Genomic DNA, 27,453 nt, shown 5'->3' with positions numbered 1-27,453 from the left:
ATAAGTTTAAAGGAACCCCAGTCACGCTGGTTGGGCTGGGAGGTAATCTGATTGAAGGAAAAACAGTACAATTGCCCCTAAAGATAGGTACAATGCCCATTAAAACTTATTCAATTATCATTACACCGGTTAGAGAATGGATCCTGGGAATGGACATTCTGGCCGGTTTAACACTTCACCTCCAACAAGGGAAGTTTGAATTTGGAATCACGAAAATGGCTTTGCGCTGTAGGACGGTGTTAGTGGGAAAGGTTAAAATGGACCCCTTCCCCATCCCGATCGCCGATCGCGTAATAAGTCTTAGACTGTATAGGATTCCCGGCGGACATAAAGAAATATCCGCCACAATTAAGGATTATTTGGAAGCGGGAGTGCTTAGGACATGCACCACGGCGTGGAATAACCCCTTATGGCCCGTACATAAAGCCGATGGGTCATGGCGGATGACGGTAGATTATCGGCAACTAAACCGTCACACTCCGGCCTTGACGGCAGCGGTCCCGGATGCCGTCACTATTATAGGACGAATCCAACATCATCCAGGGGTGTGGTACGGAGTAATTGATTTGGCTAATGCCTTCTTCACAATTCCTATTCCCGAAGATAGGCAGGAACAGTTCGCATTCACTTGGGAGGGTAGACAATTCACGTTCACGCGATTGCCCCAAGGATATCTGCATAGCCCTACTATCTGCCACCGGATAGTTGCAGAACACTTGGCTGCCTTTAAAGCGCCTGACGAAGTGATGATCTCGCACTATATTGACGATATGATGATACAGGGGACAAGTCAGAAGCAGGTTCAGGAATTGCTGGACCAACTGGTTCAACATATGCGAGGATATGGGTGGGAGATCAACCCAGCCAAAATCCAGGGTCCCTCACAAACGGTAAAATTCTTAGGAATCGTGTGGAACAAGGGGGAAAGGGAAATCACTGCGAAAGCTAAAAATAAGATTCAGGTCTTTGCCGTCCCTCACACCCAGAAGGACGTGCAGCAATTTATTGGGTTATTCGGATTCTGGAGACAGCATATTCCCCATTTAGGACAAATTTTAAAACCTTTGTATCGAGTTACGAGGAAAAAGGCAGCGTTCGAATGGACGGAGGTCCATCAAACTGCATTTGAAATGGCCAAGCAAGCGATACAGCAAGCTGTATCCTTGGGAAAGATACAGTCAGGACCTGTAGAACTGCAAGTCTCAGCACAGGGGGATTATGCCAATTGGAGCTTATGGCAAAAACAGGGAAGAACCAGTAAGCCACTGGGATTTTGGTCCCGAAAATTACCCCCGGCAGGGGAACGGTATACCCCCTTTGAGAAACAGTTATTAGCATGCTACTGGGGCTTGGTGGAAACCGAAGCCCTGACCATTGGACATGAAGTGATCATGAGAACAGCTATCCCTATTCTTCCGTGGGTACTTAGTGACCCCACTACCCACCGAATAGGAACTGCCCAAGAGAGCAGCATCATTAAATGGAAATGGTATGTGTCGGAGAGAGTGCGGACTGGACAGAAAGGAGTGTCAGTCCTACATGAGCAAGTGGCGGAGGCCCCTGAGGAAGGGGAAAAACGGTTTGAGGTGATTGAATACAAGGAATCACCCGTTAAGATGGGAAAACGGTATGATGAACTGACCCCGGATGAACAAGCCACGGCTTGGTTCGTAGATGGGTCAGCCCAATGGAAAGCGGGACAGCGTAGATGGAAAGCTGCCGCCTTTAACCCAAAACAAGGCACTACCCTAGAAGAATTAGGGGAGGGAAAAAGTAGTCAGTGGGCAGAATTAAAAGCAGTGCATATGGTAGTCATGCAAGCAGGGGTCATGGGAGTTTGTTTGTTCTCTGACTCGTGGTCAGTGGTTAACGGCATGACACAATGGATGCCAACTTGGCAGGCCAATCAGTGGATGATCCAGAATAGGGAAGTATGGGGTAAACAGTTATGGGAAGATATATGGGAGAAAGCTCAATACCTGGTCATATACATCACCCACGTAGATGCCCATACATCTCGAAATGATGTGGAAGCTCTACATAACCGATATGTGGATGGTATCGTCCGAACCATGATGGTGCAAAGGGGCACCTCAGTGGACCTAGCTAGATGGGCACACCTTAAGGCTGGGCACTGGGGAGTGCAAGGAACCTTGCAATGGGCTCGAGACCGAGGAATAGATCTTATGGTAGATGATGTTAAGACTGCAGTAAACCAGTGTGAGCAGTGTCAACATCAGCGGCAGGGAGTGCCCCAACACATGATGGGACATATCCATCGGGGGGATGGTCCGGGACAGAGCTGGCAAATGGACTTTGTGGGTCCCTTACCCTCCTCACAAGGATGTAACCACATATGTACAGCTGTGGACACTATATCTGGGGTTTTGGTAGCCCATCCCTGTCGTCACAACAATCAACAGGCTACCTTGCGATGTTTAGATTTGATTGAACAATTTTATGGATTGCCCATACAGGTCCAGAGTGACAATGGCTCCCATTTCACAGGAAGGGCGGTAAAGCAGTGGTGTCACGATAACCACGTGGAATGGGTTTATCATGTACCCTATCACCCACAAGCTGCGGGACTTATAGAACGAATGAATGGGCTTCTGAAGTCCTCACTACGAAAAGCAGGAGGTTGCAATGACTTAACAGGTTGGAAGAAGCAACTAATTCGGGTGGTGAAACAAATTAATAACCGCCCATTAGGAAATGGGGTAACACCCTTGAATAGGATGATACGAGTATGTGATACCCCAAAGACTCAGCCTATTAAAATGTGGAAATTCGCTGAGGAAGCTGATATTCCCGTAAGGGCCACGCCGGCTTCGGCTGGACTGGACCTACGAGCACTAACTGCCCAGACTTTGATCCAACAGAAACCTACGGTGATTAAGACCGGATTAGGATTGATTTGTCCCCCTGGAACCTATGGGCATATCCTCCCGCGGTCGGGACTGTCACTAAAGGGGATTGATGTGATGGCAGGCGTAATTGACGCGGACTACCAAGGGGAGTTGGGGGTGATCCTGGTCAACATCACCGCTGAACCTTACGTGATACAGAAGGGGGACAGAATAGCGCAATTGGTCATTAAGCCATGTAACCTTACAACGGTGGAAGAGACGGGAGCTCCCGTTACGGTTACTGAGCGTGGGACGGGGGGATTTGGGTCTACTGACACTAAGGGGGCCAAGGTATGGGTGCGCCAGACGACCGGCCCCCCCAGGCCGGCCGAAATCATAGCACAGGGGAAGGACAGTCTGGTCACCATTATGTACCCCGGGGACCCGACCTGGGCAAACGTCCCGGCGAACCAGTGCTACTTACGTGAGACCTAAATAATGTTGTAATTGCTATGCACCCGCAGGCTGGCCCTCCGCCTTGAACATGGGGTGGTCATGGGGATTGCGACTCCTATTGGCGATGTTCGCGATCGGATGGCCACTCCAGGGCATCGGTATCACGGCCTGGACGCTGGTACCGGTCGCCCGCCATGAGGTGCGGTGGGAGGCCAATAGCCAGCGACGGACGCAGGACAATTTTACATATGAACCCGGTCAGCAGTGCGTTGTTCTGACTCTCACCAGCGACTGTCAATTGTACACATGTGCACAGTGCTACATGCGCCGGGATGGGGAAAAATATGACATATCGTTCATACCGCCTAATTGCACCCTGGTGGTAAATGCCCAAGTCAAGACGTGTTTGTGGGACCGACGCACCCAGACATGCGGGACAACGGGGACTCATTGGAGCGTCACAGCTCGGGGGGAAGATCTGTGGCTGCGCAATGCCACCGATATTCGGAATCATCATCGATTCATGTGGTTAATAATGGTACTGCCCTCGACGAACGCCCCGTCTGAGGCGTTATTAAACCCCACGCGGGGCGGGCCAGCCACGGGGGGCGTGCGGTCGCATCGAACACAGTTGGCCCCTATTATGTCAACTTGTCAACAGATGGCCCGGGCGGTACTGCACACTGATGTTCATTGGCGGGTACAGTTGCCCCTCATACCCGAGTGTCATACCAAGAGGCGGCGACGAGCGTGGTACGACACCCTGCTGGGAGGCGCAGGAACTGTTATGGGTATCTCGAATGCCATTGACTCTGAGGTGACCCGTACTAAATTATCTAACACGGGACAGGCCACCTCACAAGGACTACATACTATTGGAAGGTGGATGCCATCCGTAATGATGACTCAAGGGGAGACAGCTGAAATAATGATACGATCTCTGCAATGGGAACTGGATGTCTGGGGTGCCACTCAGGAACTGTTTGAGAACATTACGGCTCAGTTAAATTGGACTGCCTGTCATATTCAAATGTTGCATGCTCAAATACAGAAAGAACGCTTTTTGCGTGTGGTAACATCCCCCAATGTACAAGCGTGGAGGGGACTATGGAATGTATCTGAGAAATTGTGGATGATAACCCATCCAGAGCGAACATGGTGTAACGCAACTACGTGGAGTCAGCTCATCATTGGTGGGACATATTGAGTGGTATGTCCTCCACTGCGGGGACATTCCTGTTCCCACCCTTGTCGATCCTGGTAGCGGTCCTGGTGATTTTAACATGCTGTAATGTCCTGACTTGCTTGTATATTTGGCGTGTACGTAGGCGCTTGTTAGAAAGAATACATATGGGCATAATGTAACACATGTATTGGGCCAAGCAGTGGAATGTGGTGTAAAATTATGTCCCAATACATGTGTGAATCATAATGCGACACATGTATTGGGCAAGCAGTGGAATGTGGTGAAAGGGTTAAAATTGTGTCCCAATACATGTGTGAATCTAACCGAAAATGGAAGGTGTCGCTTAGTCCCGTGTGAATCTTATTATACACCTTCCCGTGTGAATCTTTTTATCTGTATGTAACCAGAATGGAATGTGTTTTTTAGCCTTGCTCTGCTGTTCACATGAATGTTTATATCTGGAAAAGAGTATATCAGCTGGAAAAGTCTCCAGTTCGGTAGAGTCTGCTCCGGGGTTGCGTTTAACCGTCGAGCGTGGGTTGTTGGCAACCGCTCTACGAGAACTGACGGCTCCCAGTTCCGGTAACACGTAGAGTGAGTATAAACCAGACCCGTTGTAAGTACGAGACCTGGTTGTGGCGACGCTGCGGGGAATAAAACACTTATATTCTAGCAGACTCGCCTCTTGGCTGTTTGTTCTGTGTCAGACTACTTTCCTGCGAGCCTGGTCCTTGACCTTGAGAATTTTTTAAAACACATGGCTGATACCAATTTTAATTATAGTTATATAATTATAATTGCCCTTGCCCCATCGATAACTCTTGATCTGTGGCATGTACCTATCCCTTTCTATCGCTAAACTAAACGTAACTGAATTATGCTCTCTCTCTCCAAAGTGCTCCCCTACAACTAAATCAGACACCTGGTCCTGTACTCATTGGCATTTAGAAGAATGAGAGGCTACCTTACTGAAACATGAAAGATTTTCAGGGGAATTAAAGGGTAGATATGGAAAAGTTTCCCCATTCGGGAGAGTCTCAGTCCAGAGGGCATTATCTTAGAATGAGGTGTCACATGTATAAGACAGAGGTGAGGAGGCATTTCTTCTGAGGTTTGTGAATCTTTACTGCAGAAAGCTTATTGAGGCTAGGTCATTTGAGTAGATTTAAGGTTGAGATGGACAGATTTTTAATCAGTAAGGGGAATCAGGATAATGGAAGGAAAATGGAGTTCAGGATTATTGCATAGGCCATGATCTTACTGCATAGTGGAGCAGACTTGATGGTCCGAATGTCCTACTTCTGCTGTTGCATTTTTTACTTTTATGATCAGTTGTCTGCAGCAACCATCTCCATCTCTGAGATTGCAACCCCAGAACTGCCCACATTTTAGGAAGCCCTGTTTGACACTGCAGTGGCACTGCAGCCAATTACCAAAGCTGTTTCAACAGCACTTTCCAAATGTGTAGTCTGTACAGAGAAGGCCAGGAGGGAAATAGAAATGCCACCACCTGCGAGTTCCCTTCCAATTTGCTCACCGTCCCTGATTTATAACATAACACCATGACTTCATTGTCGCTGGGTCAAAATCCTCTAATGTACATCTAACAGCACTGTGAGATTGCTTTCACTGCACAGACCACAGCAGTTCAAGAAGGAAGAATGACTGATGCCTTCTTAATGGTGATTACAGTAAATGTCTACACCCTGGTAGCAAGTAGATGAGGTACTGCAAGGAATATTCTAGTGAGCAGACAAACCTTTCCCTTTCAGACAAGTAGGTTTGGTGCAAGAGGATTGAAGAAAATGAATTTTAAAAACTGGCAATCGAGTATAATCTTCCTGCAGGACTGAGCCTGCATCACAGTACAGCAGTATATTCTGTTGTGTTTCGTCTATATGGCTTAGGAAGTGGGGAATTGGTGCTTTTCTGCAGCTGTGAAATAGTAGTTTCAAATGAATATTCTATGATTGCTGTTTCTACAAGATACAAAATCTTGATAAGCGAGCTTCAATTTGCTTCATAGAAAGTGTACCAAGGGATGGAAAACTCTGTTCCGTGGCTAGTCCTGGCAGGATCTGGAGGCATTGCTGATGTTATTGCCTCGTTGATGCATGGACCTTTGGTTCCAGAGACTGTACAAGAACAACTTCAGGAAAAATTCCCAAGGGAAACCTTTTCCGGGGAGAATATTCTCAAATGGACCAAACTGGTAAGATTAGCATTATCACCAGTGCATTGAACAAGTACTGAGAGAAAGGCTTGATACCTTGTTTCAATCAAATGCAAAAAGAATGCTGGAGAAACTCAACAGGTCTGGCAGCATCTGTGTTGTTTCAAATCCAGTATGAAGAGTAGTCACATCAGACTCAAAATGATAACTCTGAATCTCTCTCTCTGCAGATGCTGCCAGACGTGCTGAGTTTCTTCATTCTATGTTTTAGATTTCCAGTGTCTACAGCTGATGTTATTGGCATTTTGTTTGCCTGCTTTATGACTGTTTCTGTTTAATTTGTTTTGGACCAGACCAAGTCCCCTCAAAATATTTTAAGAAGGCAGCCTAGACCCTAAATTCATATTTGCTTAAAAAATAAGAAAAAGGACCATGTTCCAGATGCGATATGACTGATCAAACCACTCCACGTTAAGCAAAGCACGATTTATTGTAACAATATAGTTCAAATACAACCAAAAGAAAGAAGAATTTAGAATAACTTAATTTACATTGGAAAACTTAACAGAAAATAGATACAATAGCTATTATTAATTAACTGTTACAGTATAGAAATATCCCATAAATACACTCTTTGGCAAAAAGGCAAATTCAAAATAATAGATTTATCTTACAAATAGTTCAGCAGCCTAGGAAGAGAACCCCAAGTTTAAACGAGAGAGAGGGAAAAATAGCTTCCATGACTTTTGGCCCACAATAGCAACTGTTTAAAGCTAAACCTAAAAACTAAAACAATAAGTCTAGAAATCCTGGTCTGTGACAGCTGGTCACACCCAGCCAGGCTGCTTCTATTGTTCCAACCATTAAAAAAAACAAGTCTTCACAAGCTGATTACTGGCTTGCCAAGTAGACAGCTCAGTACCTCTGTCTTACAACCTCTCATCAAAACAAAACCAGGATAGACAACCTTATAAAGCCATAGCATTGTTAAAAAGTATGCTGAGAAATAGGAATAGGACATTTTGTCCCTCAAACCTGCACTGCTGAAATATTGACTTCTCCACCTCCCTGATGCTGCCTGGCTTGCTGTGTTCTTCCAGCTTTCTGCATGTTTACCTTGGATTCCAGCATCTGCAGTTTTTTTTTGTCTCTGATCACTTAAATCATGGCCAATATGTAACTTAACTCTCAATTTGAACGTTCTTACTCCATATCATTTGATATTCTCCCCTAACAATAGACTATCTATTACGTTTGGAAGTTTTAGCAATGTAAGTTTTTTTTTGGGGGGGAGGGGGGGGTGCGGGGCTGAGAAAATTGCACACTTCCATGACTGTTTGTAGAAAATTGTTCTTCTTGATTTCTGCACTGAATGACCTAGTTCTAACTTTAGGACTAGCATGGGCTAGGAGGATGGCACACTGAAGCTCTTAGAGGGGAGATAATTTTTCACTTGAGCCCCAGTTGGCAACAGGGATTGGGGTAGATTGCAGAGAGTGGCATATGATTATGCCCAACAAGACCAGAAATGTCCCCAGTGCTCCAGGTGTCATTTAACCATGATTCTATATAAGTTTAACATAAATTCTCTGCTTTCCAAATTTTCCCACTAGACTTGAATCCTAATACAGGAAATCTTTGTACTCTTTTTATGCTCTTATTAAGATGCATCACCAATTTTCTTGGTTGTTTTACCTGATTTAGACACTTATTAATCACAAAGTTGTTAGTGTTCGTATTCTTCCTGCTAAACTGTACTATCTCATTTTTATCTACACTGGAACTAATTTGCTTTTGCTTGCTTGTTCTGCTAAACTAATGGTTTTGAATGTACATTATTATCACAAACCTCTTCCTCTGGCTCAGTGTCAAATTTTACTTTATAATACTCAACTGGAAACATTTTTGTTATTTGAGAGAAATTATTTAACACAAGTTGTTGTATTAACTAAATTGTTCCATATGCCAATTTCCACACATTGAACCATGCAGCAAAATACCCTGAGCTTTCTGCTTTACATTGCCTCTGATGTGTGTTTAACCCTCTCTGAATCATTTAATTCAGTAATAAGACATGCTGATAAGACAAACTGCGGAACGTTCATAAATATCGACCATCTTTAATGTCAGATGATTAAAATTTAACTTGCACGATTTAAAAATCTCAGGTAATTTAATCTAAAATATTGTCCTGAAGAAGCAAACATGTAAACTTCTGGATTCTTTTAAGATTCAAAACATTATGGCCAAAGACCATATTTTAACAGTACACAACTCAGAACAGGAGAGTTCTGAGGACTTGGACACAATTATGCTGAAAGCCCTTGTCAAAGGTAGGGAGACTGCTTTTTTTTTTTAACAGCAATCATATTCTGGCATCAAATTAAAAAGTAATGCGAAATGTCGGGTTCAGTGTAGATATTTACAATGAATGTTTGGCACTCCTCTTTAGCATGTAAGAGTCAGACTCAGAAAGCCCAGGAGTATCTGGATGAACTAAAACTTGCTGTAGCCTGGAACAGGGTGGACATTGCCAAGAATGAGATTTTCAATGGTGATGTGGAGTGGAAGGTAAGACATATAATTTATTTCGACAAAGTGAAAGAGGAAAGTATGAGCATTTGAGGTTTTCCTGCCTGTGTTACTAAAAGGATAGGTCTGTGGAACTGCTATCTTTGGTGGGCTAATAGCAAATTTACATCAATTGCAATTTCCATTTGGATGGGAACCAGTGGCGGTGAATCAGAAGTTTCATTCAAAGAAGGAAAAGATAAGCTGAACCTGTAAAAATGAAAGCAACATGCTAGAATTATCTGAATGGCAGAAACAATGTGAGATCTTAGTGACATGTTGGAACAATGAAACAAGTTCTTCCTTTTAAATTTGCTTTGGTCAAGTTCTGAATAAAGAAAGGGAAAAAAAAACTTGTATTACAATACCGTTCGCAATCTCAGGAGGTCCCAAAACAATTTTATAGCCAGAAAAATACTTTTTGAAGTATTGTCTCTGCTAAGATACATTCTACATCCCAGACTTGATGGCCTGCTTCCACACTATAGGGATTGTAAGATTCTACAAACTAGGGAAAATGTATTGTGTTATCAGTTATTCACCTATTGTTGAAGGTGTTCACTGCTCCAATCAGGAACAGATCCAGCCATATTGAAAGAATACAATGCATTTGCATATGTGCTGACAAGCTGCTCTGCCAGTCCACAATAACCTGGGAAAATCAAACTATTCAAACTAATTCCAGGGGGCTCGTGTGATACAGTGGTAGTGTCTCTACATCTGAACCAGGAGGCCAGGATGCAAGTCCCACCTGCACTAGATCTGCATAATAATTTCTAATCAACTTGTCCAAAGAATTTATCTATTCCTGCTCAATTCAGCCCTTCCATAACTTGGAAGTGTTACTTCGAATTTTTAGCCCTCCTTACCCCAGGCAGTTGCGATAATTGATGCACACATACACAGTCTCATTGCTTCATTGTTTTGTAAATCCTGATCCAGCTCTGATCTATGACTTTGAGCATATTTGAGTATTTAAAGTCAGAGAGATGTACAGCACAGCCAAAAAGACCCTTCCATCCAACTCTTCCATGCCAATCAGATAACCTAAATTAATCTAGTCCCACTTCCTAGCATTTGGTCCATATCGCTCTAAACCTGTCCTATTCATATGTCCATCCAAATGCCTTTTAAATGTCACAATTGTATCAACAACCACCACTTCCTCTGGTAGCTCGTTCCATACATGTACCACCCTCTGCAAGGAAATGCTGCCCCTTAGATCCCTTTTAAATCTTTCCCCTCTCACCTTAAGCCTATACCCTCCAATTTTGGACACCCCCAACCCAGGGAAAAAACCTTGGCTATTTATTGTCTCCATGCCCCTTGTGATTTTATAAACCTCTATAAGGTCACCTCTCAGCCTCTAAAGCTCCAAGGAAAATAGCTTCAGCCTATTCAACTTCTCTTTAGCTCAAACCATCCAACCTTGGCAACATCCTTGTAAACCTTTCCTGAACCTATTCAAGTTTCACAGCATCTTTCCAATAGCATGGAGACCAGAATTGCATGCAGTACTCCAAAAAAAAATGGCCTAATTAATGTGTTCAAAACTGGGAATTAGTTTTGACTGCAATCAGTATGAAGGTCATGTTCCCCAATGTGGAAGAAGACCAAAGCTCATTCAGCTCATCTCGAGAGACTTCAGCACAAATCCTATGTGCACGTTGCAGTGTGTTACTGAGGCAGAGCTGCATGGCCAGAAATGTGCCCTTCAGATGGGACATTGAACGTCAACACAAAATCAAAATACTGCAAAAACTGGAAAGCAGAAACACACACAAAATGCTGGAAATACTCAACAGGCCAAGCAGATAGAGAAACTGTTAATCTTTCAGGTGCAGAAACGTTTCTACAGAGGGTGCCTGACCTGTTCAATATTACCAGCATTTTCTGTTTTTAATTGACACATTTGACATCTACCTGATTCATGGCATTAATTAAGAAAACTAGAGGATTATGGAACAAGAGTAGGTTCAAGCTACGGTCATGGTTGACCATCACCAAACTTCATATATCAGCCTCCTTGGTATATTTTGTTAACAAAAGTCTTATAATCTTAGATAGAAAATGTATAGTTCATCATCTAGTATCAACTGTCATTTGCAAAAGAGAGTTACAAACACCTTACCATCCTTTCGGTACATAATACAGAGAGTGCAGGAAGTCCAATGTAAAATGTCACGGAGAGGCTTCCCAGCCAAAGAGGCATCCATTTTAATGGTCAATTGGCCATTAACAGATGAGGTGTGATTTCAGAAGCCAGCAGCTCTCCAATTACAGTGGCTCACTGGGATTGTGGCCAGTGCTGGTATTACACTTCAGGCTTCAGGAGGTAGAATCTCTATAGTGTGGAAGCAGGCCATTCAGCCTATCGAATCCACATGACCTTCAAAGAACAACCCAGCCAGACCCACCCGATCCTTGTAACCTTGCATATCCATGGCTAACCTACCTAGCCTACACATCCCTGGACATTATGAGCAATTTAGCATAGCTAGTCCACTAACCTGCACTTCTTTAGACTGTGGTGGAAACCCACACAGATGGGGGGGGGGGGGTCATGCAAACTTCACAAAGAGTCAATCACCCGAGGGTGGATTAGGGGTAGTTTCTTCACTCCGAGAATAGCAGGAGTGTGGAACAACCTGCCTGCAACAGTAGTAGACTTGATGATGTTAAGGGCATTTAAATGGGCATTGGACATACTTATGGATAATAATGGAACGGTGTAGGGCATCAGATTAATTTCACAAGTCAGCGCAACATCGAGGGCCGAAGGGCCTCTACTGCACTGTGATGTCCTATGTTCCATGTTAACAAACACTGTCCTTGCAACACTTATCCCCACCAAGCCTCTTTGCATTGTTTCTAGTTTTTGATCATTTAGGAAGTACTCTGCCATATCATTTACAAGGCCAAAGCAAATTATTTCCCATTCACCTACATTAGTCAATGTTTACTCCTTGACCAACATTACTCAAACAGAACTCATCACCACACAATGCTTTGTTGGAGAATCTTGTATGCTGCAGCAGTCATATCAACATTCACTAATCAAAGTCCTGTACAAGAATAATATGTGTACTTTTGTTTTGTAGTCTTGTGACCTGGAAGAAGTAATGATGGATGCCTTGGTGAATGACAAGCCAGAGTTTGTCCGGCTGTTCATTGACAATGGGATGAATATGAATGACTTCCTCACCTATGGCCGGCTCCAGGAACTCTACCGTTCCATCTCGCAGAAGAGCCTCCTGTATGAGCTCTTACTGAAGAAACACGAGGAGCAGAGACTTACTATAAGTGGCATGAACTCCACTTCACACCGTGATACACCAGAGAAGAGGCCCAAGTTTACCCTATATGAAGTATCTAAAGTGCTAAAGGATTTCCTACACGATGCATGCAAGGGTATTTTCCAGGAGTCCAACCCCTCTCGCAAGCATTTGGGTGTTAAGAAATCAATAACAGTAAGTGCAAAACCCAGCAGTCAGCAGTCTGTTTGCCATTCACATTGCTTGGTAGAATGTCCTTAGCAATGTTCCACATGAGCTTTCCTAGCATAACCTTCAACTCCTTTACCAAGATGGCATCTTGTGCTTAATGTCAGCTTGAAGCCACATTGGAGGCTCTTTACTGCCTGAAGGAACTGTCAAGCCCCCATTCTTGCTGATACATTTTGAGGTACTGATTTATCCATGCACTGATCTCTTCAATAATTAGCAGCTACAACTGCTGAAAGGTGATGAAGAATAGCCTGTAAAATTCCTGAAATTAAAACTCAACAAATTGGGAACTTGTGTCCCCGCCCATCTGAAACATTTTGCTAAACTCTTCTTACCTTCAAGCCAAATTTCCATCCCTGCTATTTAGGCACTTTGTCAAACAGACTTAGAATAGAGGCCCACCACACTGACAATTCCCTTTGGTCACAGCATGTTTCCAGCCACCTGCTCTGGTACTCTTATTCCCCACCAAGTTATTTCTGCCTAATGTCTCACTAAGATAATATCCCTCACCCAACAGAATGTACCACACCAACGAAAAGAAAAAGGATTGCAATTTACTGTAGAGTAGATGTTACTCACTACCCTCCTCTACTCTGCCAAGAATCTTACCATTAGCTTAGTACAGAGGAACCTCGATTATCTGAACAAGATGGATGGGCACTATTTCGTTTGGTTAATTGATTCAATGCCTCTCTTCTGGGGCTTGGAGTTTTCTGAAGTTTCCTTTGTCCTGCCTTGCTCCTTCTCTCTGTCTCAGGGTTTGTTTCTGAGCAGAGACACACTTGTGTGAAAGGGAACTGCAGCATTGATGAAGCCCCGCACCACTCTTCGACCCCCTTCCCCCACCCCCCCTCCTCCAAATCAGTTCAATGGGATTGACACAGCGAGCACTTCGTAAAGTCCATTCCCCGTTCAGGAGACAAGGCTGCGCTCGAGATCCTGCCCCCTTGCACTCCTGTCCACCCCCACCCTGCCCCCTGTCTGCTCCTGCCATGCACCTCTCCCCCCCCCCCCCCCCCCCCTCCATCCGCCCCCACCCTGCTCCCCTAGTCTGCAACAATCCCAATAAGGTGATCATCTCTTTCTTATTTCTCAGCTCCACGCAAATAACTTCCCTGGATGTATTTCTGGGAATACCCTCCCTCAGTACAGCTGTAATGCTATCCCTTATCAAAAATGCCACTCTCCCTCTCTCTTCCCTCCCAGTCCTGTCCATCCCTGAGCCATGTTTCTGTAATTGCTATGATATCGCAGTCCCATGTTCCTGACCATGTCCTGAGTTCATCTACCTTCCCTGTTCGGCCTCTTGCATTGAAATAAATGCAGTTTAATTTATCAGTACAGCCTTGTTCTCTGCTTTGTCCCTGCCTGCCCTGACTGTTGACTCACTTCTTTTCTCAACTGTACCAGTCTCAGATTGATTCTCATTCCTCACTATCTCCTTGGGTCCCAACCCCCCCCCCCCCCCTTACTAGTTTAAATCCTCCCAAGTAGCTCTAGAAAATCATTAGTCCCCTTCCAATTTAGGTGCAATCCATCCTTCTTATATAGTTCACTTCTACCCAGAAGAGATTCAAATGATCTAAAAATGTGAATCCTTCTCCCATACACTAGCTCTTCAGCCATGCATTCATCTGCTCTGTCCTCCTGTTCCTACCCTCACTAGCTCGTAGCACCAGGAGTAATCCAGATATTACTACTCTCGAGGACCTCCTTTTTAAATTTCTGCCTAACTCTCTGTAATCTCCCTTCAGAATCTCAACATTTTCCCTTCCTCTGTCGTTGGTTCCAATGTCTACAATGACCTGCTGGCTCCTCTTCCCCCTTGAAAACATTCTGCACCCTCTCTGAGACATCCTTGATCCTGGCACCAAGGAGGCAACACCCCATTCTGATTTTTTGCTGCTGGCCACGGAAATGTCTGTCTGTCTACCTCAGACTAGAGAGTCATAGAGATGTCCAGCATGGCAACAGACTCTTCGGTCCAACCCGTCCATGCCGACCAGATATCTCAACCCAATCTAGTCCCACCTGCCAGCATCCGGCCCACATCCCTCCAAACCCTTCCTATTCACATACCCATCCAAATGCCTTTTAAGTATTGCAATTGTACCAGCCTCCACCACTTCCTCTGGCAGCTCATTCCATATACGTACCATCCTCTGCGTGAAAACATTGCCCCTTAGGTCTCTTTTATATCTTTCCCCTCTCACCTTAAACCTATGCCCTCTAGTTCTGGACTCTGTGACCCCAGGGAAAAGACTTTGTCTATTTACCCTATCCATGCCCCTTAATTTTGTAAACCTCTATAAGGTTACCCCTCAGCCTCCGACGCTCCAGGGAAAACAGCTCCAGCCTGTTCATCCTCTCCCTGTAGCTCAGATCCTCCAACCATGTCAACATCCTTGTAAATCTTTTCGGAACCTTTTCAAGTTTCACAACATCTTTCCGATAGGAAGGAGAACAGAATTGCACGCAATATACTAATAGTGGCCTAACCAATGTCCTTTATAGCCGCAACATGACCTCCCAACTCCTGTGCTCAATACTCTGACCAATAAAGGAAAGCATACCAAACGCCACCTTCACTATCCTATCTACCTGCGTCTCCACTTTCAAGGAGCTATGAGCCTGACTGCAAGGTCTCTTTGTTCAGCAACACTCCCTAGGATCTTACCATTAAGTGTATAAGTCCTGCTAAGATTTGCTTTCACAAAATGCAGCACATCGCATTTATCTGAATTAAACTCCATCTGCCGCTTCTCAGCCCATTGGCCCACCTGGTCAAGATCCTATTGTAGTCTGAGGTAACCCTCTTCGCTGTCCACTACACCTCCAATTTTGGTGTCATCTACAAACTTACTAACTGTACCTCTTCTGCTCGAATCCAAATCATTTATGTAAATGACAAAAAGTAGAGGGCCCAGCACCAATCCTTATGGCACTCCACTGGTTACAGGCCTCCAGTCTGAAAAACAACCCTCCACCACCACCCTCTGTCTTCTACCTTTGAGCCAATACTGTATCCAAATGGCTAGTTCTCCCTGTATTCCATGAGATTTAACCTTACTAATCAGTCTCCCATGGGGAACTTTGTTGAATGCCTTACTGAAGTCCATACAGATCACATCTACTGCTCTGCCCTCATCAATCCTCTTTGTTACTTCCTCAAAAAACTCAATCAAATTTGTGAGATATGATTTCCCACGCACAAAGCCATGTTGACTATCCCTAATCAGTCCTTGCCTTTCCAAATACATGTACATATAGTCCCTCCGGATTCCCACCACTGACATCAGGCTCACTGGTCTATAGTTCTCCAGCATGTCCTTACCACCCTTCTTAAACAATGGCACCACGTTAGCCAACCTCCAGTCTTCCCCCTAACAACAATTGATCGATTGGAACCCGATGTACCCCTCATTACATTTGGGCTAGTCTTGATACCAGAAACTTGGTTATTTGTGCTACATTCCCCTGAAAGTCCATCACCCCCATAATTTTGCAAAACAGCATACTAGTTTGAAATGGGGATAGCCACATACATCTACTGCGCTACCTGCCTACCTCTCCTACTTTTCCAGGAGTTAACCCATCTATCTGACTGTATCTGCAGCTTTTCTCCCTTCCTATAACTGCCATCCATTACACCCTCTTGCTCTTGTAAATTCCTCATTGCCTCTGACTGTAGCTCCAACCGATCCATTTGATCTGATAGGATTTGCAACAAACAACATTTATTGCAGCTATAATCCTCCATAACCCTTAAACGTTCCTGAAACTCTCACATCTGAGAAGAAAAGCATATCGTTCTACTAAAGGCCATTTTGCTCCTTCCAATCTACAGACCCAGAAAATCACACCATCTTATTCCTCTACAAAAAACTGCTCCAGGCGAACTTAATACTTATGGCATATATCTTTAAAATTTAATCAAGAGACCGATCCCAATAAAAACATATAGTCAAGAAAGAACCCACTATATCACTATTGTAGATTTACAGCAAGGCTATACTTAAAACTATTCACTTACCTGTTTCTGTGCTGTGAACCTTCCCAAACAGGTTCCTCCAATTTCAGTTGTGAATTTCGCTGTTTAAGTTTTCCCAGACACACTCCGATGTCCAGCGATACATGAATTCAACACCAAAGGCAGTAACCGCGCAGGTTCACTGCTGTGTCAGTTAGCAGTGTGGGTTTCTTTCTCTCTCTCCTTTATAGACCATATGCTTGCTGCCTTTGTCTGTCTTTCTCCCTTTTAAAAGTGCTGTTGTTTTGACTTTTTTTTTTCCCAGAGTTCCAAAACAATTGCAGTAGCATATAAAACAGTAATTGCTGCTCCCGGAATTCAAGGAAATCACCTCCAACACCTAAAATACCTCAAAAAAGGAGCAGCCTGTTACAGCCAGAAATTTTTCCTGTCCTCCATCTTGGATTACCCAGGAAAAACCAGGCTTAGCTTTGAAGGAACAGATTTTAATTTAAACATCTGAACACAACATCTATGTACTTTTTACAGGAATTGAACAGCAAATTACGCGGTCAGAGGTTGTTTGTGATGCCTGATTTAAGCCAGAAGCTGGAAAACCCTTGGAGGGACCTCTTTTTGTGGGCTATCCTACAGAACCGACAAGAAATGGCTAACTACTTCTGGGAAATGGTGAGTAGCTTTTCAGAGAAACCTAGACCTTGCTGTCTTTCAAGCCACCAGCATGACTTTAATGGAGCTGAGGGTCCAGCTCTGGATTGTGGGAGACCAGAGAGATGTTCCCCATAAGGTGTGTCTCAGGATCATGCAGAATCCTGACAGACTGTGGAATTTGCCTAACGCCCAGAACCCTCAGATAAAGTCACCAAGAATTGATTCATTCAGAGGATCCTGACAGACTTGACTGAATAGTTAGCCAGGAAGTGGAAAATTTGGAGAAATTAAAACCTACTCTAAACTCCTGGCTGTTGATCAATGTGACCCCCAAATCATTCCCACTGATACTTGACCCTGACCAGCAGCCCCACTGCTCCCAGCCCCGCCAATCTGCTCCAGACTGGATTGGACCCAATCCAACCTGAGCCCACTCACCCACCTTGGCACCTGTACCCCTCACCCACTTTAACTGACACCTGGAATGAGCAGACTGCCCTCTGAGGAAGGGCGAGACAGGCTAGGCTGTATCCTGGAAGAGTCTGAAGTAACTGACTTGAAACATAATAAGATCGTGAGGGGACTTGACCGGGTGGATGTTGAAAGGATGTTTTCTCTTGTTGGAGAATCTCGAACCAGGGGGTCATAATTTAAAAATAAGGGGACACACATTTAAAACAGATGTGGAGACATTTTGGTTTTGTCTACGGGTTGAGAGTTTTTGGAATTCCCTTTGTTTAAAAGCAGTGGATGCAAAATCTTTACATATTTTATGATGGAGACTCAACATAAGTGTCAGTTGTTGGTAATGAGTCTGTATTTACCAAGCTGTCATTCTGGTTTAATGGATCCACAGGTTTAGCTTTGAATTTATAAGGATTAGCTTCCCCTTGACACAGGCAAAGAACTGATTGTGTGAGTTTTTCTCTCTCTCTCTCTCTCTCTCTCTCTCTCTCTCTCTCTCTCTCTCCTATAGGGTCCAGAAGCAGTGCCTGCAGCACTGGTCGCATGCAAGATTTTGAAAGAAATGGCTCACTTGGAATCGGACACTGAGACATCTCAGAGCATGAAAAAGGCCAAATATGATCAACTGGCACTAGGTACATTTTTAAAAAAACCCAAACACCAACATCTCTTACAACACCATTGGTGCATAGACCATGGGCCAGATTAGGAAATACTTTGTAAAGGAGTCAGGGCAATCAATCTGTTTTTGTTTATCAATCTAATAAAGCTCTAAGACATGCAATTTCCAATTGCTTCTCAAATTAGCTGTTCCCTCTGATTCTCTAGTTGGGAGTCCAGTCTATTTGTTGATCCCTCTCAGTGTGAAGAATATCTTCCTCATGTCAGTCCTAATGTTGCCTTTATTAGTTTGAACCTGTGCCTTTTGCTCCCCTGCCCCATCCTATCTTCCCAAATATCCAAACTTGGCATTTAAATAACTTTGCTCAGATGATCTATTTTGCTCACTATGGTATAATTAAATAGAATCTCCACTTAGAGATCCACTTTCAAGACTTTAAAGACATATTAAAACTATCACACGTAAAGATCATTTCTTTGCATTTTTCTGTATTTTGATTGTGAACTGAAATGGGAATAAAAGATCTTTATAAAGTAAGGATTGTGGAGATGTAACTACTTTTTAAAGCAAGTTGCTCATTGTGAGTGTTATTTACACTGCTGCTTGTTCAAGCAGTGATAAGGGTAGAAGGGTGGGTGCATTAGAGCCAAGGAGTGTGTAAGAAGATAGATTTGGCTAGCAAGAAGTAGCTAATCTGTCTGTGGAATGGATAACCAGGTGTCATTGACAAAATCCTCTTGCCCTGCCAACAACTATGTTATCACCTCACAGGCAGCTGAATAGTTTGTGGGTGTGAATGTTTGGGTCAGAAGCCAAGTGGACCTCCTTGAAAGAAAATGTTATCCTTTTCTCCACAGCCTTGAGCCTGAAAAAGGGCAATCTATATTTTTTCCACCACGGTTGTGGTAAGCAGTTGCTCTTTAGCAATAAGTCAGAAATGTTATCACTCGTCACCCTCTGCCTCCTTCAAGTGAAAGTCCCTGGAGAAAGAAGCTCAAAGAACAGTAAGTTCTGGCAAGCTAAAAGGATCATCTCAGTGCATTCTGTGGACAGGGATATTGAAGTGCTTTCCCAGTCTTTCCCTCCGCCCATTACATCCTGTTTTTTGTGTGTCTGTCTTCCTGTACACGTGCAGAAATTGTTTTATAAGGGGTTAGAGTTTTAACAGTAGAATTTTAAGTTGTGGGTTCATCATTCTTTAATTACAGCTACATTCTATTTATTTGTGACAGATAGTAATTCTTGTTACGCACAGAAACCTGGTATGGGCTTTCTCTCCACCTGAGACTGAAAGGCAGATTAATTGGGTAACTTTGCATACATTTATAAAACCTTTAACTTTAGTGACAACTCCAGGAATAATGCTCACAAAAACAGAAGTTGCTGGAAAAGCTCAGCAGGTCTGGCAGCATCTGTGAAGAGAATTCAGAATTAACATTTCGGATCCAGTGACCCTTCCTTAGACCAGGACCTGAAACATTAGCTCTGATTTCGCTCCACAGATGCTGCCAGACCTGCTGAGCTTTTCCAGCAACTTCAGTTTTTGTTTCTGGTTTACAGCATACACCGTTCTTTCGGTTTTAACCAGGAATAATGGTACTTGGTTTTCAGTATGTTACCCCAGTGGGACGCCATACCGATAAGACAAGATTGCATGGATTTGCGAGGAATATACGAGCATGAATAGAGGACTGGTTAACCAATAAAAAGCAGAGAGTTAGAATAAGTGGGTGTTTCTCTGATTGGAGATCAGCAGTGAGCAGTGTGCCGCAGGGCTCGGTGTTCGGCTGGCAACTGTTCATGATATATATAAATGATTTTGAGGAGGAGACCAAGTGAAACATATCCAAGTTTGCTGATGGCACTAAATTGAGTGGAAAGGCAACTGTGCAGACGATGTGGAGGGTCTGCAGAGAGATGTAGATAGGTCAGTGAGTGGGCGAGGGTCTGGCAGATGGAGTACAATGTTGGTAAATGTGAGGTTATCCATTTTGGAAGTAAATATAGTAGATCAGAATATAATTTAAATGGTGAAAGATTGCAGCATACTGTTATGCAAAGCAGTGCTCGTACATGAATCGCTGAAAGTTGATTTGCAGGTGCGACAGGTAATCAGGAAGGCAAATGGAATATTGACTTTCATTGCTAGAAGGATTGAATTTAAGAGCAGGGAGGTTCTGCTGCAATTGTACAAGGTATTGGTGAGGCCGCACCTGGAGTATTGTGCGCAGTTATGGTCTCCTTACTTGAGGAAGGATATACTGGCTTTGGAGGTGGTGCAGAGGAGATTCACCAGGTTGATTCTGGAGATGAGAGGATTACCCTATGAGGAGAGGTTGAGCCGCCTTGGACTGTACTCACTAGAATTTAGAAGATTGAGAGGGAAACTAAAGAAACATACAAAATTATGAAAGCGATAGATAAGGTAGGGGTAGGCAAGTTGTTTCCGCTGGTGGGTGAGACTAGGACTAGCGAACGTGGCCTCAAGATTAGGGGGAGTAGATTTAGGACCGGGATGGAAAGGAATTGCTTTTCCCAGAGGGTAGTAAATTCTCTGCCCAAGGAAGCAATAGAGGCAGCTTCATTAAATAAGTTGGATGGGTTTTTGCATGGTAGGGGAATTGAGGGTTATGGGGATAATGCAGGTAGGAGGAGCTGAGACAATGGATAGATCAACCATGATCTTAATGAATGACAGAGCAGGCTCGATGGACCAAATGGTCTACTCCTGCTTCTATTACTATGAAACTATGATGTGAAGCCTGTCTGTTTATTATTCAGTAACGTCCTGTAATAATCGGAAGTGATTCTTTTTTCTTCCCTCTGGCTGCAGACCTCTTTGGCCAGTGTTACACTAACAGTGAGGACAGAGCTTTCTACTTGCTGATTCGTAAGACCAAGTACTGGAGCAAGACCACTTGCCTGCAGTTAGCGACAGAAGCAGATGCTAAATCCTTCTTTGCACATGACGGTGTTCAGGTACAGATGTGTCTCAACTTTACCATCTCCAGCTACAAGTTTGAAAACATAACTGCCTTTTTTGCAAAGCAACTAGCTGCCGTTAAATGGTTTTCTTATCTCTCACAATAAGTATTTGAAACGTTTTTGTTCCATGGAGGTGTAGGATGTGAGTCACACTGACTTAATGACACATCTCTATAGCTTTTGATGTGATGGACCACACCATCCTTCTCCATTAAAGTCCTTTAAGTCTGGCTCACTCACCCGATTTGAGGTGATCTCCCCTTAGTGATATTATTTGTTAAAAATCACGCAACACCAGGTTATAGTCCAACAGGTTTATTTAGAAGTACAAGCTTTCAGAGCGCTACTCCTTCATCAGGTAGCATTACTTGTTGGCATAAAATTGGTTTGAGTATGTGCATTATTGGTATCCATGCTGATCTTCAACACTTTAATCAACTTCACTACATTCTCAGGGTTGTCAGACTGCTTAATATATAAGCTCAATATATAAATCATAAATAACTTGAAAGCTATAAAGCTTTTATAAAGGTGTAGACTTTAACTTGCCTCACGAGTGACATTAACTCTCCGTTCAGAAACTGTAACAAAACCAAAAATTGCTGGAGAAACTCAGCAGTCTGGCAGCATCTGCGGAGAGAAAGCAGAGTTAATGTTTCTGGTCGAGTGACCCTTCTTCAGAACTGATTATAGCCACGAGAGGGATGATATATATGCTGAAAATGGAGGGAGGAGCAAATGATGGGTGGAGATAGAGGCCAGAAACAGAGAAACGCCATTGTGCAAAGGAAAGAGAATGACTAGCTGCTAATGGGGAACATTAGTAACTGGCAATTGGTTGTGTAGGGTAGAAGCCTATGTGATGATAAGGCCTGGTGTGTGGGGTTTGGGTAAGGCCAAGGGTGCAGGTGTTCAGGCCCTAAAATTGTTGAACTCGATATTGAGTCCTGAAGGCTGCAGGGTTCCCAGGCGGAAAATGAGATGCTGTTTTCCAGCTTGTGCTGAGCTTCATTGCAGCACCGCAGCAAGCCTGAGACACAGATGTTGGCCAGGGAACACAATGGTGTGTTCAAGTCCTCGCTGCAGATCTGCAATCCTCACTTTCTCCTGGTGTGTTGTAGTGCCAGGCAACTGGAAGCTTAGGGTCATTTTTGCAGGTAGAACAAAGGTATTCTGCAAAGCAGTTCCCCAATCTGCATCCTGTCTCCCCAGGACCTAATTTTCCACTTGGGCACCCTGTGACCTTCAGCACTCAGTATTGAGTTCAATCATTTTTGGGCCTGGGCTGCTTCTCCCTTGTCCTTGCCCCAACCTCCGCACACCAGGTCTCGTCATCACTTGGTCTGCTACCACACACAACCAATTGGCAGCCACTAATGGTCCCCGTTAGCAGCTAGTCATTCTCCCAGACTGACCTTTACCTAATCCTTTGTCTCGCCAACTGTTTTTCTCTCTCTTTGAACTGTCTCTTGTTTATTCTTGCCCCTCCCACCACCAGTATAAATATTAACCTTTTATTTCAAGCTACCATAGGCACTAATGACATAGGTAAGGGGATTTATAGAACGATGGGCTCAGTGCTGCCTCTTAGCACCAGGGACCTGGGTTCGATTCCAGTCTCAGGCAACTGTCTGTGTGGAGTTCGCACATTCTCCCTGTGTCTGCGTGGGTTTTCTCTGGGTGCTCTGGTTTCCTCCCACAATCCAAAGATGTGCAGGTTAGGTGAATTGACTACGCTAAATTGTCCATATGCTGAAAATGTGTTGCTGGAACAGCGCAGCAGGTCAGGCAGCATCCAGGGAACAGGAGAATCGACGTTTCGGGCATAAGCCCTTCTTCAGGAATGAGGAAAGTGTGTCCAGCAGGCTAAGATAAAAGGTAGGGAGGAGGGACTTGGGGGAGGGGCGTTGGAAATGCGATAGGTGGAAAGAGGTCAAGGTAAGGGTGATAGGTCAGACTGGGGTGGGGGCGGAGAGGTCAGGAAGAAGATTGCAGGTTAGGAAGGCGGTGCTGAGTTCGATGGATTTGACTGAGACAAGGTGGGGGGAGGGGAAATGAGGAAACTGGTGAAATCCGAGTTCATCCTTTGTGGTTGGAGGGTTCCTAGGCGGAAGATGAAGCGCTCTTCCTCCAACCGTCGTGTTTTTGTGGTCTGGCGATGGAGGAGTCCAAAGACCTGCACATACTTGGTGGCGTGGGAGGGGGAGTTGAAGTGTTGAGCCACAGGGTGGTCATATTTTGGTCATAAATTGTCCATATGTTAAGTGCATTAGTCAGGGGTAAATATAGGGTAGGGGAATGGGTCTAGGTGGGTTACTCTTCGGAGGGTCAGTGTGGATTGTTGGGCCGAAGGGCCTGTTTCCAAATGTAGGGAATTTAAACTATTTAATCTTTAAGGCAGAAATTCAGTGAGCTAGGGTGGAAGCTTAGAGGTAGAACAAACAGAGTTTTTATCTCGAACAAACAGTTTGTTACCCGTGCCACGTGCTAGCGAGGCGAGGAATAGGGAGAGAGAGGAGTGGAACACGTGGCTACAGGAATGGTGCAGGAGGGAGGGTTTTGGATACCTGGATAATTTGGGCTCATTCTGCGGTAGATGGGACCTCTAGAAACAGGATGGTCTGCACCTGAACCAGAGGACAATATTCTACAGGGGAAATTTGGTAATGCTCTTCAGGAGGATTTAAGCTAACTCAGCAGGGGGATGGAACCTAAATTGTGGTTCCAGTATCCAGGAGGTTGAGAGTAGTGAGGTCAGAAATAGGGTTTCAAGTTCACAAGAGTGCACGGCAAGCAGGAAGGTGGTTTGAAGTGTGCCTACTCAATGCCAGGAGCATCCGGAATAAGGTGGGTGAACTTGCAGCATGGGTTGGTACCTGGGATCTTGATGTTGTGGCCATTTCAGGTACATGGAGAGAGGAGGGACAGCAATGGTTGTTGCAGGTACTGGGATTTAGATGTTTTGGTAAGAACAGAGAAGTTGGTAAAAGAGGGGGAGGTGTGGCATTGTTAATCAAGGACAGTAGCAGAAAGGATGTTTGAGGACACATCTACTGAGGTAGTATGGGCTGAGGTTAGAAACAGAAAAGGAGAGGTCACCCTGTTGGGAGTTCTCTGCAGGGCTCAGTATAGTTCCAGAGATGTAGAGGAAAGGATAGCAAAGATAATTCTAGATAGGAGCAAAAGTGACAGGGTAGTTGTTATGGGGTCTTTAACTTTCCAAATATTGACTGGAAATACTATAGTTTGAGTACCTTAGATGTGTCAGTTTTTGTCCATTGTGTGCAGGAGGGTTTCCTGACACAGTATGTAGACAGGCCAACAAGGGGTGGGGCCACATTGGATTGGGTACTGGGTAATGAACCTGGCCAAGTGTTAGATTTGGAGGTAGGGGAATGCTTTGGTGATAATTACCACAATTCGGTTATGTTTACTTTGGCAATGGAAAGGGATAGGTATATACCAAAGGACAAGAGTTACAGATGGGGAAAAGACAAAGGCTATTAGGCAAGATTTAGGATGCATAGGTTGGAGAAGGAAACTGCAGGGGATGGGCGCAATTAAAATGTGGAGCTAGTTCAAGGAATAGCTACTGCGGGTACTTGATAAATGTGTAGGAAGAAGATTGTTGAGTGCGGGAGCCGTGGTTTACTAAAGAGGTTGAACCTCTTGACAAGAGGAAGAAGAAGGCTTATGTTGGGATGACTCATGAAGGCTCAGTTATGGTGCTTGAGAGTTCCAAGTTAGCCAAGAAAGACCTAAAGAGAGAGCTAAGGAGAGCCAGGAGGGGACATGAGAAATCATTGGCAGATAGGATACAGGAAAACCCTAAAGCTTTCCATAAGTATATCAAGAATAAAAGAATAACTAGAGTAAGAGTAGGGCTAATCAAGGACAGTAGTGGGAAGTTGTGCGTGGAGTCTGAGGAGGTAGGGGAAGTGCCTAAATGAATATTTTTTGTCTTTTTCCAGTGTGAATGATGACGATGTGTCGAGGAGTATACTGAGATACAGGCTATTAGATTAGATGGGATTGTAGTTCATGAGAAGGTGTTAGCAATTTTGGAAAGAGTGAAAATAGGTAAGGCCCCTGGTCTGGACGGGATTTATCCTAGGGTTCTCTGGGAAGCCAGGAAGGAGATTGCAGAGCCTTTGGCTTTGATCGTTATGTCATCATTGTCTACAGGAATACTGCCAGAAGATTGAAGGATAATAAATGTTGCTCCCTTGTTCAAGAAGGGGAGTAGAGACAACCCTGGTAATTATAGACCAGTGAGCCTTACTTTGGTTGTGGGTGAAGTGCTGGAAAAGGTTATAAGAGATAGGACTTATAATCATCAAGAAAGGAATAAGTTGATTAGGCATAGTTAACATGATTTTCTGAGGGGTAGGTCTTACGTCACATACCTTATTGAGTTCTTTGAGAAGGTAATTAAACAGGTGGATGAGGGTAAAGCGGTTGATGTGGTGTATATGGATTCCAGTAAGGCGTTTGGTAAGATTCCCCATGGTAGGCTATTGCACAAAATACTGAGGCATAAGATTGAGGGTGATTTAGTGTTTTGGATCAGAAATTGGCTAGCTGAAAGAAGACAGAGGGTGGTGGTTGATGGGAAATGTTCATCCTGAAGTTCAGTTATGGGTGATGGACCGCAAGGATCTGTTTTGGGGCCACTACTGTTTGTCATTTTTATAAGTGACCCGGATGAGGGTGTAAAAGGATGGGTTAGTAAATTTGGAGATGACACTAAAGTCGGTAGAGTTATGGACAGTGCCAAAGGATGTTGCAGGTTACAGAGGGACAGAGATAAGCTGCAGAGTTGGGATGAGAGGTGGCAAATGGAGTTTAATGTGGATAAGTGTGAGGTGATTCACTTTGGAAGGAGCAACAGGAGTAAAGAGTACTGGGCTAATAGTGAGATCCTTGGTAGTGTAGATGAGCAGAGGGATCTCGGTGTCCATGTACATAGATCCCTGAAAGTTGCCACCCAGGTTGATAGGGTGGTTAAGAAGGCATATGGTGTGTTGGCTTTTATTGGTAGAGGGATTGAGTTTCGGAGTCATGAGGTCATGCTGCAGCTGTACAAAACTCTGCTGCGGCCACACTTGGAGTATTGCGTACAGTTCTGGTCACCACATTATAGGAAGGATGTGGAAGCATTGGAAAGGGTTCAGAGGAGATTTATTAGGATGTTACCTGATATGGAGGGAAGGTCTTATCAGGAAAGGCGAGGGACTTGAGGCTGTTTTCATTTGAGAGAAGAAGGTTGAGAGGTGACAATTGAAACGTAAGAGGGTTAAACAGGGTGGACAGTGAGTGCCTTTTTTCTTAGATAGTGATGGATAGCATGAGGGGACATATCTTTAAATTGAAGGGTGATAGATATAGGACAGATGTCAGAGGTAATTTCATTACTCAGAGAGCAGTAGTGGTGTGGAGTACCCTGCCTGCAAAAGTAGTAGACTCACCAATTTTAAGGGCATTTAAATGGTCATATGGATGAAAATGGAATAGTGTAGTTTAGATGGGCTTCAGATTGGTTTCACAGGTTGGCGCAACATCGAGGGCCAAAGGGCCTATTCTGTGCTGAAATGTTCTATGTTCTATGCTCTACCATCAGTTGTGAAGAAGGGTCACTGGACCTGAGACGTGACCTCTGCTTCTCTCCACAGATGCTGCCAAACCTGATGAGTTTTTCAAGTAATTTTTGTATCTGATTTTCAGCATCCTACTCTAAGATCAAACTAACCTACATATCCTTCATTGTACTATCATCCATGTGCCTATCCAAGAGTCGCTTAAACATCCCTAATGTATCTGAATCTGCTGGCAGTGCATTCCACACACCCACCACACTCTGTGTAAAGAACCTACCTCTGACATCAAGAAAGGAAGTGCAGACAGATTCCTACTTGCTATCTTGTCAAAAAATGTTCATTCGTACCTTGGCATACTGGACCATTAAATAGGGGTCTGGGAGTTGGCCAGATATAAA

General features: G+C 44.1%; 1 protein-coding gene across 2 annotated transcripts in view; it reads left to right on the top strand.

The window, feature by feature from the left end:
- Positions 1-27,453, top strand: part of trpm5 (transient receptor potential cation channel, subfamily M, member 5) — a 130,308-nt gene that overhangs the window by 60,082 nt on the left and 42,773 nt on the right. For both annotated transcript variants that reach the window (XM_087996732.1, XM_087996733.1), the window contains 7 exons: positions 6,518-6,703; positions 8,895-8,997; positions 9,117-9,235; positions 12,337-12,705; positions 17,264-17,404; positions 18,363-18,486; positions 21,307-21,452. In XM_087996732.1, the coding sequence (XP_087852858.1) occupies positions 6,518-6,703; positions 8,895-8,997; positions 9,117-9,235; positions 12,337-12,705; positions 17,264-17,404; positions 18,363-18,486; positions 21,307-21,452 (1,188 nt within the window). The remainder of the gene's footprint in view (positions 1-6,517; positions 6,704-8,894; positions 8,998-9,116; positions 9,236-12,336; positions 12,706-17,263; positions 17,405-18,362; positions 18,487-21,306; positions 21,453-27,453) is intronic.

Source organism: Chiloscyllium plagiosum, unplaced genomic scaffold, assembly GCF_037043375.1.
Source record: "Chiloscyllium plagiosum isolate Xiang-an unplaced genomic scaffold, Cpla_swu_hap1 HiC_scaffold_18, whole genome shotgun sequence".
NCBI lineage: Eukaryota > Metazoa > Chordata > Chondrichthyes > Orectolobiformes > Hemiscylliidae > Chiloscyllium > Chiloscyllium plagiosum.
The sequence above is the reverse complement of the archived record's forward strand: the minus strand, read 5'-3'. Positions and strand labels throughout refer to the sequence as shown.